Here is a 21,767-nt window from a genome sequence, read left to right as displayed (position 1 = left end):
CAGCACGAAGAACTTTTGCAACGGTGCATACTAAGGGAGAACACTTTTATCTTGAAATTTTAGTGAGAGATCATCTTATAATGCTACCGTCAATCAAAGCAAGATAAGATGCATAAAGGATTAACATCACATGCAATCAATATAAGTGATATGATATGGCCATCATCATCTTGTGCTTGTGATCTCCATCTCCGAAGCACCGTGCTCGTGATCTCCATCTCCGAAGCACCGTCATGATCACCATCGTCACCGGCTCGACACCTTGATCTCCATCGTAGTATCGTTGTCGTCTCGCCAACTTATTGCTTTTACGACTATCGCTACCGCTTAGTGATAAAGTAAAACTATTACATGGTGATTGCATCTCATACAATAAAGCGACAACCATATGGCTCCTGCTAGTTGCCGATAACTCGGTTACAAAACATGATCATCTCATACAACAAATTATATCACATCATGTCTTGACCATATCACATCACAACATGCCCTGCAAAAACAAGTTAGACGTCCTCTACTTTGTTGTTGCAAGTTTTACGTGGCTGCTACGGGCTTAGCAAGAACCGTTCTTACCTACGCATCAAAACCACAACGATAGTTTGTCAAGTTGGTGCTGTTTTATCCTTCGCAAGGACCGGGCGTAGCCACACTCGGTTCAACTAAAGTGAGAGAGACAGACACCCGCCAGTCACCTTTAAGCAACGAGTGCTCCGAACGGTGAAACCAGTCTCGCGTAAGCGTACGCGTAATGCCGGTCCGGGCCGCTTCATCTCACAATACCGCTGAACCAAAGTATGACATGCTGGTAAGCAGTATGACTTATATCGTCCACAACTCACTTGTGTTCTACTCGTGCATAGCATCAACGCATAAAACCAGGCTCGGATGCCACTGTTGGGGAACGTAGTAATTTCAAAAAAAATCCTACGCACACGCAAGATCATGGTGATGCATAGCAACGAGAGGGGAGAGTGTTGTCCACGTACCCTCGTAGACCGACAGCGGAAGCGTTATCACAACGCGGTTGATGTAGTCGTACGTCTTCACGATCCGACCGATCAAGTACCGAACGCACGGCACCTCCGAGTTCTACACACGTTCAGCTCGATGACATCCCTCGAACTCTGATCTAGCCGAGTGTTGAGGGAGAGTTTCGTCAGCACGACGGCGTGGTGACGATGATGATGTTCCACCGACGCAGGGCTTCGCCTAAGCTCTGCAACGGTATTATCGAGGTGTAATTTGGTGGAGGGGGGCACCGCACACGGCTAAGAGATCTCAAGGATCAATTGTTGTGTCTATGGGGTGCCCCCCTACCCCCGTATATAAAGGATGGAGGAGGGGAGGCCGGCCAGCCCCTGGGGCGCGCCAGAAGGTTGGAGTGGACTCCCTAGTCCTAATAGGATTCCTCCTCCCACATGGAATAGGAAAAGGGGAAGGGAAAAAGAGAAGGAAGGAAGGAGGCGCCCCCCTTCCCTAGTCCAATTCGGACCAGACCAAGGGGAGGGGCGCAGCCACCTTTTGAGGCCTTTCTCTCCTTTTCCGTATGGCCCATTAAGGCCCAATACGAATTCCCGTAACTCTCTGGTACTCCGAAAAATACCCGAATCACTCGGAACCTTTCCGAAGTCCAAATATAGTCGTCCAATATATCGATTTTTACGTCTCGGCCATTTCGAGACTCCTCGTCATATCCCCGATCTCATCCGGGACTCCGAACTCTTTCGGTACATCAAAACTCAATAAAACTGTCATCGTAACGTTAAGCGTGCGGACCCTATGGGTTCGAGAACTATGTAGATATGACCGAGACACGTCTCCGGTCAATAACCAATAGCGGGACCTGGATGCCCATATTGGCTCCCACATATTCTACGAAGATCTTTATCGGTCAGACCGCATAACAACATACGTTGTTCCCTTTGTCACCGGTATGTTACTTGCCCGAGATTTGATCGTCGGTATCTCGATACCTAGTTCAATCTCGTTACCGGCAAGTCTCTTTACTCGTTCCGTAACACATCATCCCGCAACTAACTCATTAGTCACAATGCTTGCAAGGCTTATAGTGATGTGCATTACCGAGTGGGCCCAGAGATACCTCTTCGACAATCGGAGTGACAAATCCTAATCTCGAAATATGCCAACCCAACAAGTACCTTTGGAGACACCTGTAGAGCACCTTTACAATCACCCATTTACGTTGTGACGTTTGGTAGCACACAAAGTGTTCCTCCGGTAAACGGGAGTTGCATAATCTCATAGTCATAGGAACATGTATAAGTCATGAAGAAAGCAATAGCAACATACTAAACGATCGGGTGCTAAGCTAACGGAATGGGTCAAGTCAATCACGTCATTCTCCTAATGAGGTGATCCCGTTAATCAAATGACAACTCATGTCTATGGCTAGGAAACATAACCATCTTTGATTAACGAGCTAGTCAAGTAGAGGCATACTAGTGACACTCTGTTTGTCTATGTATTCACACATGTATTATGTTTCCGGTTAATACAATTCTAGCATGAATAATAAACATTTATCATGATATAAGGAAATAAATAATAACTTTATTATTGCCTCTAGGGCATATTTCCTTCATCTGTGTGGGTGTAATCTTTCTTTTCACGTATAAGATAATTGTTTTATCTATTTAGTCACTCCTCAGTATCATTTAAAGTAGATAGATTGTCCATGATATCTACTGATTGGACATTTTGATTCCTCGCTTCCTGCCATCCCCATGCTGGCTAGATGATAGTATGTTGTAGGGATGCATCTGACATGTGTAATTTCTTAGCATGGCACCTTGCAATATTGATGAAATGCACGTGAGAACTAAGCAGGTGCCTCATGTGCCTTTTTTATCAGAAGGACAACCTGCTTCAGATTAGAACTTGGTCAGTTTAGCTGACAATCTTTTGTGTTTAGTGTACGATGGCCACATTTGTATTGACATCAAAATTCAGATTTAATATGTTTATTGGGTGACCTTACTTATATTACTAAATCATGAATATCTTTTGATCTTCTAAGAAATAGTTCTCCTGGATACTCCCAAGTTATACCTGGTTGTTTGGCATGGTCAGTGTTTGTACCTTCCGGTTTTGCTGAGGTGCACCTGATCCCACTTTTTCTTTGGTATGGTCAGTGTTTGTACCTTCTGGCTGTTTCCATTGAATGGTTTTCAAACATTTAATTTAGGGATTCATAGGAAGGGCTAAAAACCGTATAAGAAGCCCACTTCTGCTTGAAGAAAACTCCATGGAAAAATTACAAAGAGTGCACTCACAAAAATCACAAAAACCGAAAAAACTATATCAGTATTGCGGTTTTCGGTGATTGTCAGATGCAATGTAAATGTGTATTTTGGTCAGGTTAGTGTGAGGTCACTGCGGCCTGTGGTTGCCCAGATCCTGGCGGGGATGGTAGTATGTGGCCAGGGATGGCAGGGCATCGATCTTGGCGACCCAGCTGTCTCCACAATACTCCGAGGTATTTGGATCCTTGCGCCTGCAAGCCCTTCGCCTATCCTCACAGGAACTAGCATAAAATTCATATGCTTCTCTACTTCAAACCAAAGGATCCTTGTTATAGAAAGAAATTGCTCTTATTCATGTATTTTAGAAGTATATACATTCTTGAACTGATGCGAAAATTGTGTTGTATTTCATACTTAACCAAATGCAAATCAACGTTCTTAGCACTATATGCCATGTTATAGAAGGAAGGTGCTTAATTCCGAATATCTTTTGTGCATTCTTGTTTTCAAGAGCAGGCACATGTTAGGTTGGGGTTCCCAATGCATTATGAAGCATCATGATCAGGGAACAATACAATGATTTGTTTGATTTTGGTTCATATTATCCCTCTAAATATTAAGTGGCTTCTCTTCAGGTGTGCCTGATCATCGGCGATATAACCTTTGGACCAACAATGTACATATATGTACATAAAGGATATCAAGAAAGCTAAAAGGATTACAGTTTATTAATATGCACCACTGGTGGTGTAGTTAGGATTGACTCGTGTCCTATTTGTGTGTAGATGTCCATCTGTACATAATTTACAGTAATACAATTAATATGTTTCCAGTGAATAATTTCTTATGCAGTTTTTTTTTCACAAGGACTACACTCAATCAGAGGAAACTTTAATTAAGATTTAACAAGATGTTAGCTAGACTAATTTGTATTCTTGGCTCTAGGTAGATTGTAATGTAGTGGGATTTAAGTTTTAACATGAATTTGCTCATTCAGAGTGTTGTATTCTTAGCCCTTGGTAGGTTGCTTCTCCTTTTGAAATGATCTGTTTATTTCCCCATTATCTTGCTGGCTATCTTCATTAACAAGCAGTGATACCTTAGAGAGACAATTCGAAGATCAAATTCTTATATATGTGCATTTTATATGAAGTAATTTATGAATAAGGAAATATCAAGCTGATGCACTTGGGAGCTGATGATCCGAAACAAATGGTAGAATTAAATACTTCATAGGCATAGTAATTTTCTTCTAATGCCGGGACTTGAGTTAGATCCATATCAGGTAAAGACTTCAGTCTACATGTATATGCACTCTCTGACTGCTAATTCAGAAAGTTGAGGATTTTGATCTGCATGTTCAACCACACCTTGCACAAAGTGAACACTCAAATATATACGGATACTGGTTTTGCTTATGGTGCCTGTCAACTCAAACTAATTTGACATGTGTATCTTATTAGTTTTCGCCCCATCGACCATTTATGTCCTGCTTAAATCTGCCTTATAGTTTCATGCTGATATTGAGCACAATTATGTCTCGCTTGTATCACAATTGAATGTTTCTTCTTCATTGTATTGTTATTCTGTATGAATGCATGTGATAAACCATTACCTGCGTGACCAAAACGTTAGGACCGGCACCCTCGCGCCAAGGCGCGACCCCGATCTAGTAACTTGTGCATCTACCCCCCCCCCCCCCCCCCCACACACACACACACACACACTTTAAACTGGAATATATCAGGTACTCCCTTTGAACTAAAACAACATCACTTATTTCCGAACGGAGGTAATATCAGTTATACAAGTTGTTCATCTCTCTTCTAAACAAGATAGTCTGCAAGTGCGCGTATGAACAGAGTCATGTTGCCTCAAGGAGGGACCATTGATCTTGTTAAAGTTTCACGCGATGCTACCGTTGCTAGCCATATTCTTGCCAGTCTAGGCAGAGAACAACAGCAAACTGCGTGTTGGTTGCGGATTCCTCCTATAGAGATTGCTAGTGTTGTGGCAGTGGACAGTAACACCCCATTTGATCAATGAATTCCTTTCTCCGGGAAAAAAATCCTACCGCGTGGTGAGTAATCTTCAAAGTATTCAAAAGAAAAGAATAGTCCTTCTATTGAAGTTTTTCCTTCTAGCACCCATTCTTCAAGGCCTACTCAATCAAACCCACGCGGAGGGGTCGCTGTTGACCTCCTCACTTGCAAACTTTCTCCGACAAACCATATTGCCTCGATTTCATTGCGTCTCCTTCTTGAAGCAAAAAATCTAATATTTTTTAAAATCAAACCACAAAATGATCGAGTGAGTTGTATTCCAGAATGTAATCTTTGTCTTGAACCAAACCACAAAAGCAAACATTATGCAAACATTGTTTGAATTTGGCAACAAATTTTCGAATTTGCAAATAAAATAAAATTCACACACAGTTTTTAAATTCACGAACATTTTTTTAAATCTGGAACATTCAAAAAATTGTGATTTTCTTAAATTCGCTAATATTTTTTAAAAATGTGAATTTGTTTTTAAATTTCTATTTTTATATAATTTGGAACATATTTCGACAATATTTTTTCACCTTTGCAAACTTTTTTTGAAACCCATGATCATTGCATGAACATTTTTCAAAATTTTGAACTTGGAAATATTCTTCTGAAATTCATGAACTTTTTGAATTTGTATGATTTTTTGAAATTTGAAACTTTTTTTGAATTCATGAAATTTTCATTTATCTTTAAATCTATTTTTTTTATTTTTATATAAAATTAAATATTAAAATAAAACTGATAATGAAAAACCGAAAGATACGTTAAAAATGGCCCACACGCCCCGTAATGGGCGGGCCCATATCGAGCAGGGTGTATCCTCTGACCAGGCGTGGATTACTTTTTTCAAAAAATAAAGTGGATTAGGAGGTCCCGACCAATCACATCGCCTCAATTTCATTGGATCTCCTTCTCGAAGCATCAAGATCCGGCTCAAAATGTTAAACTTTGCTCTACATTTCAGAATGTAATATTCTCTTAATAAACCAAACAACAAAAGCAAACAATTCAACGATGTTGTTCTGAATTGGGACCTCGGATACCACATACAAAGAGAGAAACTAAAAAAGCAGGGCAAAAATCATAGTAATATAGACGCAGAAAAAAAAAGGGTGTCAATAGTGTTTGGTGTGGTTCTCAGCCCGTCTTGTACTCGGCGACGGCGATCTTGGCCGCAGGGCCGCCCTCCTGGATGTACACGATGGTGAGCTTCTCGCCGGCGTCAAGTCTGGTGACCCACGAGGGGAACCCGTACATCTCCTTGTCGTGCGTGGCCGAGACGCCGTAGATGGGGCCGGTCAGCCCCTCGATGCGCAGCTTCAGGTACGTGATGGGGTGGCCGCACGTGTTCTTCGCCGTCACGGTGTGCCGGTAGTGATCCACGCCGTTGTGCTCCCACGAGTTGGTCACCGCGTGCACGAACTCCAGTGGCGCGCCTCCGATGTGCAGGGAGCCCGGCGGAGGCTGGTAGCCCGGGCTATTACCGGCGGCCGCGGGCGAGGCGGCGAGGCGGGCGAAGACGCCGCACATCGGTGCCGCGGCAGCGAGGGTGGGCTCGGCGCGCTGGTAGTTGCAGCGGTCGTCGACGAAGCCGTCGTGGCCGTCTGGCCCGCCGACGAGCGCGCCGACGAGGACGTTGGGGTCGGCGCCCTTGCTGTTGTAGTAGGCGTCGAACCCCTCCATGCACCCGACGGTGTCGTTCACGGCGTAGACGGAGGGGATGGAGGCGCCGCGGTGGTGCACGTGCGTGGGGAACTTGTCGCCGTGGCCGACCATGTAGCTCATGGAGAGCGGGTTCTTGCCCAGGACGTAGTCGACCTGCGACCTGGCGAAGGCGACGATCTCGGCCGGCGCGACCTCGGCGTCGGGGCACTTCAACTTGTCGCCGGACTCGGCGAGGTAGTCGGCGTAGACGGTGAGGAGGAAGACGGAGGAGCTGACGTACTGCATGTTGTTCCAGTCGGCGACGTAGAGGAGGCCGCCGGGGGTGGTCCTGACGTTGTTGCCGCCGTTCTTCTGGATGCAGGCGCACATGAAGAACTCGGCCTTGGCCCGGAACTGCTTGAGCGTGTCGGCGTAGTCACCATCGCCGCCGCCAGCGAGGAGCACCTTGGAGAGCAGCACCTGGACGCCGGCGTACTTGTTGTCCCAGGAGAACTCGCGCACGGCCCAGCCGGTCCCGCCGAAGGCCTCGGCGTTCCGGGCGACGTAGTCGAGGTAGTCCTCGTCGCCGGTGGCCTCGTAGAGCCAGGCGGCGCCCCAGAGCAGCTCGTCTTGGTACCCGGACGCGGAGGGGTAGAACTTCTTGGCGCACTGTAGGGAGTCGTCGTAGCGGCCGCGGAAGGTGTCTGCGAAGGTGAAGATCTGCTTGGCGTGCATGAGCAGCAGGTCGGCGTACATGGAGTCGTAGTGCCGGAACACCTTGGCAGCCGCGGCGAGCGCCGCGGCCGTCTCGGCGGCCACCTCGGAGCCCGGGCGGCTGGCGTCGATCTTGGACGCCGTCCTCGGCGTCGACATGTCCTCCGCGCGCTCCCAGCACAGGTGGTCGCTGTCACCGTCGCCCACCTTCAAAGTTGTTCCAAGACGCCGAGTTAGGCCGGGCCGGGCCGGGCTGGGCTAAAGTAGGACGGGAGTGTTGGGTACCTGGACCCAGAGGGTGTTGGGCTCGGTGTGGGCCTTGATGAAGTAGTTGGTGCCCCAGCGGATGGCGTCGAGGGCGCGGTTGAGGGAGTTGGCGGCGACCATCTCCTTCTCGAACTCGAGCACGCCCCACGACAGCATGGTCACCGCGTACGCCATCGGGAACCCGAACTTGACGTGGTCGCCGGCGTCGTAGTACCCGCCGACCAGATCCACCTGCACACATCCATTCCTTCTCCATAAGCAAATGCGGATCGAGCTCCGATCGGAGTTCATACGTCGGATCGAGGCGCGCGTACCCCCTGGGAGAAGCCGTCGGTGAGGGCGGAGTCGCCGCGCCAGTGCACGGTGCGGTCGGCGGGGAGCTTGCCGGACCGCTGCGCCTCGAAGAACTGGAGGGACTTGTCGAACGCGCCGGCGTAGTCCGACCACGCCGGCGAGGCCTCCGCGGACGCCGCCGCGAGGAGCACGAGCAGCGCCACCGCCGCCGATGCGATCGCCAGCCGCGCCATAGTTGCCTCTTTCTTCTTCTCTGCAGGTAATTAAGCGGGCAATGTCGCCGTCGTGGTCGTGGTGCTGGGAGTGTCCGGCGCGGCGGGCGGGGATTTATACGGGGCGTGCGGATCGCGGGGCGGCCGGCCGTGACCGACATGGGGCGTTGCGTGGTGCCCGGCACGTAGGGGGTAGAGGGGAGACGAACTAGGCTGTTTGCGCCATGCACGTCTTGCAGCCAGAAATGGTCGCACGCACAATGGCTCGATCGTGGGCTCGCCGATCGTCTTTCGACATTAGACATTTCGACACCGTCGACCATTACTTATTTCTTCTTGTTCCGATAATCGAAAATAATCATACAACATTTTTTTGATCTTTTTTCCGGGGAACATTAATTACTAATTAAATCTTCAGATGCTGCCATCTGACCATGTATAGTTCTGCCCGTACACAGAGTCGCTGAAGATGTGTGATCACGTCGCGAGTTTTGTGGACTAAAATAGTTTGACTCACATAATGCTTTCTTTTGGCTTTTTTTGGCCGGCCTATGGTTGGTCAACTAGTACGTGTGTCCTTACAATAGGAAGCATTTAAGCCACAAATTAACTTGTGTGTTATGCTAACTCTCATCATGATGGTTGGTATAGTGGATCAATTATCTTATTAGTCTCAATTAGTAGAATTAAGGTGGTAGGCGTGATGATCAATCTTCAAATCATTCAAATTAGTAAATTAAGAGTTGATTATAAGATTTAGGACGCCTCCGCCCCCACCTCCAACACCCTCTTCCCTCAAAATACAATGAAATTCATTAATGGTGTACCTTTTGTTTATGTTTTTTTGAAAACGTAAGACTTTAAATTATGTCGCATTGTTTTAACAAAGGCGACGACTTGTGAAAAAATAATCTTGTATCAAAGTTGACATTCTCGCATCGTTTTCCTTAATATCTTTGAAAAAAACTTGGAAAGATGATAGTTGTACAAACAAGAATAACCTCAAAGATTTTGAGGAGATGCATATAGGTAGAGTAAAGATGGCACAACAGATCAAATCCCATTGAAACAAGCAACAGGAAACAAGACCCTAAAACACTAAAATGTTAGGTTATATGAACATCACCGACCTAGGTGTTGTCTCGAGTTTTGTCATTCGTGCCTACGTGTTCGTCTATTTTCTTCTATGAAGAAATCATAAACACGAAAACATATAAAAACTTATCTTCAAAATTGCGGGAAAACCTCCTTCAAGACAAGTTTTAACTAACAGCTTCATTTCAAACGGTTGGATAAGAAGATAAATATAGACCTATTCCTAAACAAATTGGAACGACTGCGGGTGAGCAAAAGAGGCGACCAAGAAAAAAACCTCATGGGCTATAGAAGACCAGCATATATGGGTTCAATCTCGCGCATACTTAATGACACTCACCTCTTTTTTTTGGCACTGACCTCTTTTACTAAGCAAAGCCTCGGAGACGCTATATCTTGCTTCTTTCGAGCAATTCGCTTACGTTTTTACACCCCGCATGGACCGACCCAATAAGTGAGTTATTTTTCTATTTTTTGTTTATATTTTTTCAAATTTTATTTTTCTCATTTTCTAGTTTGTATTGTAATTTAACATTTTTTATCTCCATATTTTTAAGATTTTTGGTAAATACATGAATAAATTATTATGACATACACAAACACTTGCCAAGAAACTTGTTTGTTATTCTCAAAACATCAACATCTCTTTTATGATTTACAACATTTATTTTACATACAAAATCAACTTTTAAAACACACATGCGCATTTCTTAATGGACAAAAGTATTTATTTTGATATACATGAACATTTCTCTTCACATTCAAGAACATTTGTAATCCTCGCAAAAAGGACATTTTGTAATACATATACGCATAACTTTTTTTGCTACACGTAAATATTTCTTATCACATACTTAGAAAACCACTTCCTTTTCGAGCACATTAGTATTCTATGAAAATACATAAAAGATATTATTATTATTTTGCAAGGAAAATTCCAATCTATTCGTCATCAAGGCAGTACAACGAAAACCAGAAATAATAAATATTACATCCAGATCCGTATACCACCTAGAGACAACTACAAGAACTAAAGCGAGCCGAAGGCGCGCCGCCGTCATCGCCCCTCCATCGACAGAGTCGGGCACAACTTGTTGTAGTAGACAGTCGGAAAGTCATCAGGCTAAGGCCTCAAAGGACCAGCGGACCAGAACAGCAACCGCCGCCGATGAAGAATAACGTAGATCGAAAGGATCCAACCCGAAGACACACGAATGTAGACGAACGACTGTTAGATCCGAGCAAATCCACCAAAGATAGATCCTTCGGAGACACACCTCCACACGCCCACCAACGGAACGGGGGACCTTTATTCCATCTTCAAGGAGCCGCCGCTGTCTCGCCTTCCTGAACAGGACAGAAATCCTAACAAAACTCAAAGGAACAACTAAAAACGGAGCCCTCCCGCCGGCCCTTGCTAGGATCCACCACGTCCCCATGGCCGTAGGGCCACTGGAGACGAGGCGGACCTGCGACGGCGCAGGTGAGAGGCAGAAGCCCTAGCTTTTTCTTTTGGAGGAGAAGGAGGCAAATATATTATTATTATTATGTGAACACCACTTCCTTTTTGAGCACATTAGTATTAACTACTAAAATAAATACATAAACTTGTGTGTGTGTGTGTGTGTTCAAGATCGTAGAAAAATAGACAACAACAAAGCCTTTTGTTGGGTAGACTACCACTACTAGGGAAAACCCTAGTAGTAGCGCGGGTTTTGAGGCTATCATTAGCGCGGGTAGCCGCGCTACCAATAAGGCGCTACAGCTAACTGTTAGTAGTAGCGTGGTCCGCACCCGCGCTACTACTATGGACTATATCAGCAGCACGTTTCCTTAGCGCGCTACTATTAATTAGCTGTAGCGCTTTCCTGTCCCCGCGCTACTGCTATATCTTTCATCATTTCTCCCCGCTTCCTATCCCGTTTCAGCTTCAATAAACTGCAATTTCCAGATACTAGGTACTACTAGATATCAATTTCATAAAGCATTATAGGTACTAGGTAGTACTCCCTCGGTTCCAAATTACTCGTCGTGGTTTTAGTTCAAATTTGAACTAAAACCACGACGAGTAATTTGGAACCGAGGGAGTACTAGATAACAATTTCATATATACTGAACATGCATCCTCAAGCAGTACAAGGTGATCATCATATGTAGTTCTAGATGATATCGACAACGATCATCATATGTAGTTCTAGATGATATCGACGACGATCATCATATGTAGTTCTAGATGATATAGCCACACACACATATGTAGTTCTAGATGATATCGACGACGATCATCATCCTCAAGCCTGGGCGGTGGGTGTTTTTGATAGTAATTAGGATGGCCTGTCCAACACGAAGATTATTGCCAATGAGGAATCTCTTCCACCCAACCAAGTTTAAGTGTGTGCGACTGTCTGTGTCCATGCGGTAAGTACAGGTGGTGACGGAGCCCCTTGCGGTAAGGCGTAGTCCAGCTGAGCCTTCTTCATCAGGCTCGATACCACAACTCACACATAGGTTCTTTGGCAATTTCTGAATAAGAAAAACATATCAATTAATAAATAGCCTCGCACATACTCTTGCAAATATATTTCTATTAAGTCTAGATTCCACTCTATGCAATTGTACTAACTAATCATGAATTCTACTAATAAGTATATATGGATTATCTATACTATTAATAGTTCCTTGGATTCTACACTAATACGCATGTGATCAGACTCTACACTAAAGAATATCATCGACTAGATTCCACAAAGCATATCATTGGACTCTACACTAAGCATATCATCAGATTCACTAAGCATATCATCAGATAATTTGCATTTGTAAGTATAACAATAAAGCATATATATATCATCAAATTACTATAGTCAGTACGTATAACATACCATTTCATGCCAATCGACCATGGTACTTGTCAGGCGGGTCATGAATGGCACCCCGACAAAGTCATCACGTGGCGGAATTATGTCCCATAGGTTGCACACCTCCTCCTCGCTCAGCCTCATTCTTTGAGCTATGATGGCTTCATGAAGTGGGTTCTCATCATCTTCATCGAGTGGGTCCTCATTATCTTCATCATCTTCGTCATCTTCATCATCTTTCACCAGGATGATATAAATGATAGCCAGCTTGGGTCTTTCTGCTCTGAAGGAGAAGCTGGGCAACTCACCACCAGTAAGACGCATGCGGGCGAGGAAACGGGCCATCCATCTCCTCCAATCCGTGACATATTGCGTCCTTTCTCGACCTCCATAGTGTGCGGCCCCCTAGGAGCCTCAAATGTCACAGTGTCTCCTGTCAGCTTGTTGAATTTCAGCCTCACATTGCATGGGACGATCTGTGTAAGAAAAACAAAATGACACAATGCAGTAATGCCAACACTAAAAATAAAATAGTTGTTACATTTCATATAATTTCTTACCGCCGCATGACGAAAACTCGGCTGGAAGTAGATGCCGAACAGCTTGCCAGTTGCAAGGCTGCTGGCGCACCTTGACTTGCACAATCGACATGGTGGTGGTGGTGGTGGTGGCGCCATTTTCCTAAAGCAATATGAGCAAGGATTAACGGTCCACTTCACAGGAAAGAAAAATAATTGTTAAATCAAAATGTTCTATAAATCAACTAAATCAACTAGCCTATTAAATCAACTTGCCTACTAAATCAACTAAATCAAAATGTTCTATAAATCAACTAAATCAACTTGCCTACTAAATCAACTAAATCAAAATGTTCTATAAATCAACTAAATCAACTAGCCTACTAAATCAACTAAATCAAAATATTCTAAATCAACTAAATCAACTAGCCTACTAAATCAACTAAATCAACTAGCCTACTAAATCAACTAAATCATATGAACTAAATCAAAATGTTGCATATGAACTAGCCTACTAAATCATAATGTAGCAGGGAGGAGGGGTTGTGGATGGAGGAGGGAGGAGGGAGAAGGAGGGGCGACTGGAGGAGGGAGGAGATAGTAGGACGGAGGAGGAAGGGCGAAGCGAGGAGGGGCCGGCCGGCGGCGAGTCGAGGGAGGACGGAGGAGGAGGGCGGTACCGAGTCCAGCGAGGAGGAGGAGTTGACGGCGGCGCAGAGGGAAGAGGGGTAGGCGACGGCGGCTGGCGGGGGAGAACCGGCGCGGGGGGTGGGGTGGGGGATTGGGGGGAGATGCAGTGAGTGTGAGCGTGAGTGTGGATCGGATAGAGGAGAGCGTGGGGTGGGAGATAGCTAGTTTTAGCAGTAGCGCTCTAAAGGTAAAGGCGCTACTGCTAAACTACCTAGCAGTAGCGCGCTCCGACTTAACGCGCTGCTACTAGAACTAGCTTCGCGGCGGGGTCGTGGGAATTATAGAAGTAGCGCGTCTTAGAGGAGACGCGCTACTGCTACGTTTATTTCAGCAGCGAGTACTTCCTGAGCGCGCTACTGCTACATTGTAGCAGCGCCTTAATTTAAAACTCGCTGCTGCTAAGATTCGGTGTATAGGGTTTTCCCTAGTAGTGATACTGATGGAAATTTAATAGAAACATGTGAATACCGAAAGAAATATGTGGTGGATATTAGACTCTTTGCATAAGAAAATCTCAACTACAGACAAAATTGTCTAAAAGTACATATGAAAGTTGTTGCTATAAACATTTTTAGAAAAAAAAGAAAGTTGTTGCTATATACTCCCTCTGTCCCAAAATAGGTGTCTTTGATTTAGTACTAAGTCAAAGATCAAACACACTTATTGTGGGATTGAGGGAGTAGTTCCTAAAACCACAAGGATGACTAGAATCTCTGAAATGACTGTGTTTTCCAGAGGGATGCTAATCGATGTGTTTTTTTGGCGAGGACTATGTGGTTCATTGAAAAAGTGAACAAGAGAACTTATGTTCTTATAGGCCATCACTATTTACAAATCCATCGCCAAAGGCTAAACTGACTTAATAAAAATCATAGTGAAAGATAAAAACATGCCAAAATAAGTTGTTTCAATGAAGCTTTCCTGTTAAAAACAAGAGGTGCTCCAGTTAGTAAGTAATCACCCCAAAACTGTAGGGGAACGTAGCAGAAATTCAAAATTTTCTACGCATCACCAAGATCAATCTAAGGAGTAATCTAGCAACGAGGGAAAGGGGAGTGCATCTACATACCCTTGTAGATCGCTAAGCGGAAGCGTTCAAGTGAACGTGGTTGATGGAGTCGTACTCGTCGTGATCCAAATCACCGATGATCCTAGTGCCGAACGGACGGCACCTCCGCGCTCAACACACATGCAGCCCGGTGACGTCTCTCATGCCTTGATCCAGCAAGGAGAGAGGGAGAGGTTGGGGAAGACTCCGTCCAGCAGCAGCACGACGGCGTGGTGGTGGTGGAGGAGCGTGGCAATCCTGCAGGGCTTCACCAAGCACTGCGGGAGAGGAGGAGGACTTGGGAGAGGGGAAGGGCCGCGCCAGAACTTGGGTGATGGCTGCCCTCCCACCCCTCCACTATTTATAGGTGGGGAGAGAGGGGGCCGGCCCCCTTAGATCTCATCTAGGGTTGGGGGCGGCGGCCAAAGGGGGGAGGAGTGCCTCCCAAGTCAAGTGGAGGCCCTCCCCCTTAGGGTTTCCCCTCTCCCATGCGCATGGGCCTTGGGGGGGCTGGTGCCCCTGGCCCATTAAGGCTAGGGCGCCCCCTTACAGCCCATGCTGCTGTATTGGACGTGGTGGAACATTTTCCGGACCTCCGGACCCCTCCGGAATCCTCCGGAACCTTCTGGAAGCTTCCCGGTACAATACTGAAAAACCCGAACTTTTCCCGGAACCCGAACAACAACTTTCCATATATAAATCTTTACCTCCGGACCATTCCGGAACTCCTCGTGACGTCCGGGATCTCATCCGGGACTCCGAACAACATTCGGTAACCACGTATATCTATTCCCTATAACCCTAGCGTCATCGAACCTTAAGTGTGTAGACCCTACGGGTTCGGGAATCATGCAGACATGACCGAGACAGCTCTCTGGCCAATAACCAACAGCGGGATCTGGATACCCATGTTGGCTCCCACATGTTCCACGATGATCTCATCGGATGAACCACGATGTCGAGGATTCAATCAATCCCGTATTCAATTCCCTTTGTCTACCGGTATGTTACTTGCCCGAGATTCGATCGTCGGTATACCGATACCTTGTTCAATCTCGTTACGGGCAAGTCTCTTTACTCGTTCCGTAACACATCATCCCGTGATCAACTCCTTGGTCACATTGTGCACATTATGATGATGTCCTACCGAGTGGGCCCAGAGATACCTCTCCATCACACGGAGTGACAAATCCCAGTCTCGATTCATGCCAACCCAACAGACACTTTCGGAGATACCCGTAGTGCACCTTTATAGCCACCCAGTTACGTTGTGACGTTTGGTACACCCAAAGCATTCCTACGGTATCCGGGAGTTGCACAATCTCATGGTCTAAGGAAATGATACTTGACATTAGAAAAGCTTTAGCATACGAACTACACGATCTTTGTGCTAGGCTTAGGATTGGGTCTTGTCCATCACATCATTCTCCTAATGATGTGATCCCGTTATCAACGACATCCAATGTCCATGGTCAGGAAACCGTGACCAACTATTGATCAACGAGCTAGTCAACTAGAGGCTTACTAGGGACATGGTGTTGTCTATGTACCCACACATGTATCTGAGTTTCCTATCAATACAATTATAGCATGGACAATAAACGATTATCATGAACAAGGAAATATAATAATAACCAATTTATTATTGCCTCTAGGGCATATTTCCAACAGTCTCCCACTTGCACTAGAGTCAATAATCTAGTTCACATCACCATGTGATTAACACTCACAGGTCACATCGCCATGTGACTAACATCCAAAGAGTTTACTAGAGTCAACAATCTAGTTCACATCACTATGTGATTAACACTCAATGAGTTCTGGGTTTGATCATGTTCTGCTTGTGAGAGAGGTTATAGTCAACGGGTCTGAACCTTTCAGATCCGTGTGTGCTTTGCAAATCTCTATGTCATCTCCTAGACGCAGCTACCACGCTCTATTTGGAGCCATTTCAAATAACTGTTCTACTATACGAATCCGGTTTACTACTCAGAATAATCCGGATTAGTGTCAAAGTTCGCATCGGCGTAACCCTATACGACGAACTCTTTTACCACCTCCATAATCGAGGAAATTCCTTAGTCCACTAAGGATATGTTTGACCGCTGTCTTGTTATCCATCCCTGGATCATTCTTGTACCCCTTGACTGACTCATGGCAAGGCACACTTCGGGTGCGGTACACAGCATAGCATACTATAGAGCCTATGTCTGAAGCATAGGGGACAACCTTCGTCCTTTCTCTCTCTTCTGTCGTGGTCATGTTTTGAGTCTTACTCAATATTCACACCTTATAACACAGCCAAGAACTCCTTCTTTGCCGATCCCTTTTGAACTCCTTCAAAATCTTGTCACGGTATGTGTTCATTTGAAAGTACTATTAAGCATTTTGATCTATCTTATAGATCTTGATGCTTATTGTTCAAGTAGCCTAATCCAGGTTTTCCATTGAAAATCACTTTTCAAATAACCTTTTATGCTTTCCAGAAATTCTACATCATTTCTGATCAACAATATGTCAACAACATATACTCATCAGAAATTCTGTAGTGCTCCCACTCACTTCTTTGGAAATACAAGTTTCTCATAAACTTTGTATAAACCAAAATCTTTGATCATCTCATCAAAGTGTATATTCCAACTCCGAGATGCTTACTCCAGTCCTTAGAAGGATTGCTGGAGCTTTGCATACTTGTTAGCATCTTTTAGGATTGACAAAAACCTTCTGGTTGTATCACATGCAACCTTTCCTCAAGAAAATTGTCGAGGAAACAATGTTTTGACATCCTATCTGCAAGATTTCATAAATAATGCAGTAATTGCTAATACAATCCCAACAGACTCTTAGCATCGCTACGAGTGAGAAAGTCTCACCGTAGTCAACTCCTTGAACTTGTCGGAAAACATCTTAGCGACAAGTCGAGCTTCCTTAATGGTGACACATACCATCATTGTCTGTCTTCCCTTTCAGAATCCATCTGTACCCAACAGCCTTACGACCATCAGGCAGTTCTTCCAAAGTCTACACTTTGTTTTATACATGGATCCTCTCTCGGATTTTATGGCCTCGAGCCATTCATCGGAATCCGGGCCCACCATCGCTTCTCCACAGCTCGTAGGTTCATTGTTGTCTAGCAACATGACCTCCAAGACAGGATTACGTACCACTCTGAAGCAGTGCGCATCCTTGTCGACCTACGAGGTTTGGTAGTGACTTGATCCGAAGTTTCATGATCACTATCATAAGCTTCCACTTCAATTGGTGTAGGCGCCACAGGAACAACTTCCTGTGCCCTACTACATACTAGTTGAAGTGATGGTTCAATAACCTCATCAAGTCTCCACCATCCTCCCACTCAATTCTTTCAAGAGAAACCTTTCCTCGAGAAAGGACCCGTTTCTAGAAACAATCACTTTTGCTTCCGGATCTGAAATATGAGGTATACCCAACTGTTTTGGGTGTCCTATGAAGATGCATTTATCCGTTTTGGGTTCGAGCTTATCAGGCAAAACTTTTTACATAAGCGTCACAGCCCCAAACTTTTAAGAAATGACAGCTTAGGTTTCTCTAAACCATAGTTCATACGGTGTCATCTCAACGGAATTACGTGGTGCCCTATTTAAAGTGAATGCGGTTGTCTCTAATGCCTAACCCATAAACGATAGTGGTAATTTGATAAGAGACATCATGGTATGCACCATATCCAATAGGGTGCAGTTATGATGTTCGGACACACCATCACACTATGGTGTTCCAGGCGGTATTAGTTATGAAACAATTTCCACAATGTCTTAATTGTATACCAAACTCATAACTCAGATACTCATCTCTATGATCATATCATAGACATTTTATCCTCTTGTCATGACGATCTTCAACTTCACTCTCAAATTACTTGAACCTTTCAATAATTCAGATTTGTGTTTCATCAAGTAAATATACTAAGAATCTACTCAAATCATCTGTGAAGTAAGAGCATAACGATATTCACTGCGTGCCTCAGCACTCATTGGATTGCACACATCAAATGTATTACTTCCAACAAGTTGCTCTCTTGTTCCATCTCACTGAAAACGAGGCCTTTCAGTCATCTTGCCCATGTGGTATGATTTGCATGTCTCAAGTGATTCAAAAACAAGTGAGTCCAAACGATCCATCTGCATGGAGTTTCTTCATGCGTGTATACCAATAGACGTGGTTCGCATGTCTCAATCCTTTCAAAAACGAGTGAGTCCAAAGATCCATCAACATAGCTTCTTCATGCGTTTTATACCAATATGACTCAAACAGCAGTGCCACAACTATGTGGTACTATCATTACTATCTTATATCTTTTGGCATGAACATGTGTATCACTACGATCGAGATTCAATAAACCATTCATTTTAGGTGCAAGACCATTGAAGGTATTATTCAGAGCAACCATTATTCTCCTTAAACGGATAACCGTATTGCGATAAACATAATCCAATCATGTCTATGCTCAACGCAAACACCAAATAACAATTATTTAGGTTTAACACCAATCTCGATGGTAGAGGGAGCAGGCGATGCTTGATCACATCAACCTTGGAAACATTTCCAACACACATCGTCATCTCACCTTTAGCTAGTCTCCGTTTATTCCGTAGCTTTTATTTCGAGTTACTAACACTTAGCAACCGAACCGGTATCTAATACCCTGGTGCTACTAGGAGCACTAGTAAAGTACACATTAACATAATGTATATCCAATATACTTCTATCGACCTTGCCAGCCTTCTCATCTACCAAGTATCTAGGGTAGTCCTGCTTCAGTGACCGTTCCCCTCATTACAGAAGCACTTAGTCTCGGGTTTGGGTTCAACCTTGGGTTTCTTCACTAGAGCAGCAGCTGATTTGCCGTTTCATGAAGTATCCCTTCTTGCCCTTGCCCTTATTGAAACTAGTGGTTTCACTAACCATCAACAATTGATGCTCCTTCCTGATTTCTACTTTCGCGGTGTCAAACATCGCGAATATTTCAAGGATCATCATATCCATCCCTGATATGTTATAGTTCATCACGAAGCTCTAGTAGCTTGGTGGCAATGACTTTGGAGAAACATCACTATGGAAGATTAACTCCCACTCGATTCAAGTGATTGTGGTACTCAGATAATCTGAGCACAAGCTCAACGATTGAGCTTTTCTCCCTTAGTTTGTAGGCTAAGAAAATCGTCGGAGGTCTTATACCTCTTGACGTAGGCACGAGCCTGAAATCCCAATTTCAGCCCTCGAAACATCTCATATGTTCCGCGACGTTTCGAAAACGTCTTCGGTGCCTCAATTCTAAACCATTTAACATTACTGAACTATCACGTAGTTATCAAAACGTGTATGTCAGATGTTCGCAACATCCACAAACGACGTTCGAGGTTTAGCACACCGAGCGGTGCATTAAGGACATAAGCCTTCTACGAAGCAACGAGGACAATCCTCAGTTTACGGACCTAGTCCGCATAATTGCTACTATCAACTTTCAACTAATTTCCTCTAGGAACATATCTAAAACAGTAGAACTAAAGCGCGAGCTACGACATAATTTGCAAAAACCTTTTGACTATGTTCAGGATAATTAAGTTCATCTTATGAACTCCCACTCAGATAGACATCCCTCCAGTCATCTAAGTGATTACATGATCCGAGTCAACTAGGCCGTGTCCGATCATCACGTGAGACGGACTAGTCATCATCGGTGAACATCTTCATGTTGATCGTATCTACCATACGACTCATGCTCGACCTTTCGGTCTCTTGTGTTCCGAGGCCATGTCTGTACATGCTAGGCTCGTCAAGTCAACCTAAGTGTTTCGCGTGTGTAAATCTGGCTTACACCCGTTGTATGTGAACGTTAGAATCTATCACACCCGATCATCACGTGGTGCTTCGAAACGACGAACTTTCGCAACGGTGCACAGTTAGGGGGAACACTTTCTTGAAATTATTATGAGGGATCATCTTATTTAAGCTACCGTCGTTCTAAGCAAATAAGATGCATAAACATGATAAACATCACATGCAATCAAATAGTGACATGATATGGCCAATATCATTTTGCTCCTTTTGATCTCCATCTTCGGGGCTCCATGATCATCATCGTCACCGGCATGACACCATGATCTCCATCATCATGATCTCCATCATCGTGTCTTTATGAAGTTGTCTCGCCAACTATTACTTCTACTACTAAGGCTAACGGTTAGCAATAAAGTAAAGTAATTACATGGCGTTATCATTGACACGCAGGTCATACAATAAATAAGACAACTCCTATGGCTCCTGCCGGTTGTCATACTCATCGACATGCAAGTCGTGATTCCTATTACAAGAACATGATCAATCCCATACATCACATATCATTCATCACATTCTTTTGGCCATATCACATCACATAGCATACCCTGCAAAAACAAGTTAGACGTCCTCTAATTGTTGTTTGCATGTTTTACGTGGCTGCTATGGGTTTCTAGCAAGAACGTTTCTTACCTACGCAAAAACCACAACGTGATATGCCAATTGCTATTTACCCTTCATAAGGACCCTTTTCATCGAATCCGATCCGACTAAAGTGGGAGAGACTGGCACCTGCTAGCCACCTTATGCAACAAGTGCATGTCAGTCGGTGGAACCTGTCTCACGTAAGTGTACGTGTAAGGTTGTCCGGGCCGCTTCATCCCACAATACCGTCGAAACAAGATTGGACTAGTAACGGTAAGCATATTGAACAAAATCAACGCCCACAACAACTTGTGTTCTACTCGTGCATAGAAACTACGCATAGACCTAGCTCATGATGCCACTGTAGGGGAACGTAGCAGAAATTCAAAATTTTCTACGCATCACCAAGATCAATCTAAGGAGTAATCTAGCAACGAGGGAAAGGGGAGTGCATCTACATACCCTTGTAGATCGCTAAGTGGAAGCGTTCAAGTGAACGGGGTTGATGGAGTCGTACTCGTCGTGATCCAAATCACCGATGATCCTAGTGCCGAACGGACGGCACCTCCGCGTTCAACACACATGCAGCCCGGTGACGTCTCCCATGCCTTGATCCAGCAAGGAGAGAGGGAGAGGTTGGGAAGACTCCGTCCA

At 44.6% G+C, this 21,767-nt stretch overlaps 1 protein-coding gene across 1 annotated transcript; it reads right to left on the bottom strand.

Moving 5' to 3' along the window:
* Positions 1 to 6,194: 6,194 nt before the first annotated feature.
* LOC109768866 (endoglucanase 13) lies at positions 6,195 to 8,506 on the bottom strand. The gene is made up of 3 exons (XM_020327602.4): positions 8,254 to 8,506; positions 7,958 to 8,170; positions 6,195 to 7,879 (listed from the first exon to the last, which is right to left on the bottom strand). The coding sequence occupies exons 1-3, from the start codon at positions 8,464 to 8,466 to the stop codon at positions 6,452 to 6,454; spliced, it is 1,854 nt and encodes a 617-aa protein (XP_020183191.2). The 5' UTR covers positions 8,467 to 8,506; the 3' UTR covers positions 6,195 to 6,451.
* Between the last annotated feature and the right edge of the window lie 13,261 nt (positions 8,507 to 21,767).

The sequence above is a fragment of the Aegilops tauschii genome, chromosome 2, assembly GCF_002575655.3.
Source record: "Aegilops tauschii subsp. strangulata cultivar AL8/78 chromosome 2, Aet v6.0, whole genome shotgun sequence".
Lineage (NCBI taxonomy): Eukaryota > Viridiplantae > Streptophyta > Magnoliopsida > Poales > Poaceae > Aegilops > Aegilops tauschii.
This window is presented reverse-complemented; position numbering and strand designations above follow the sequence as displayed.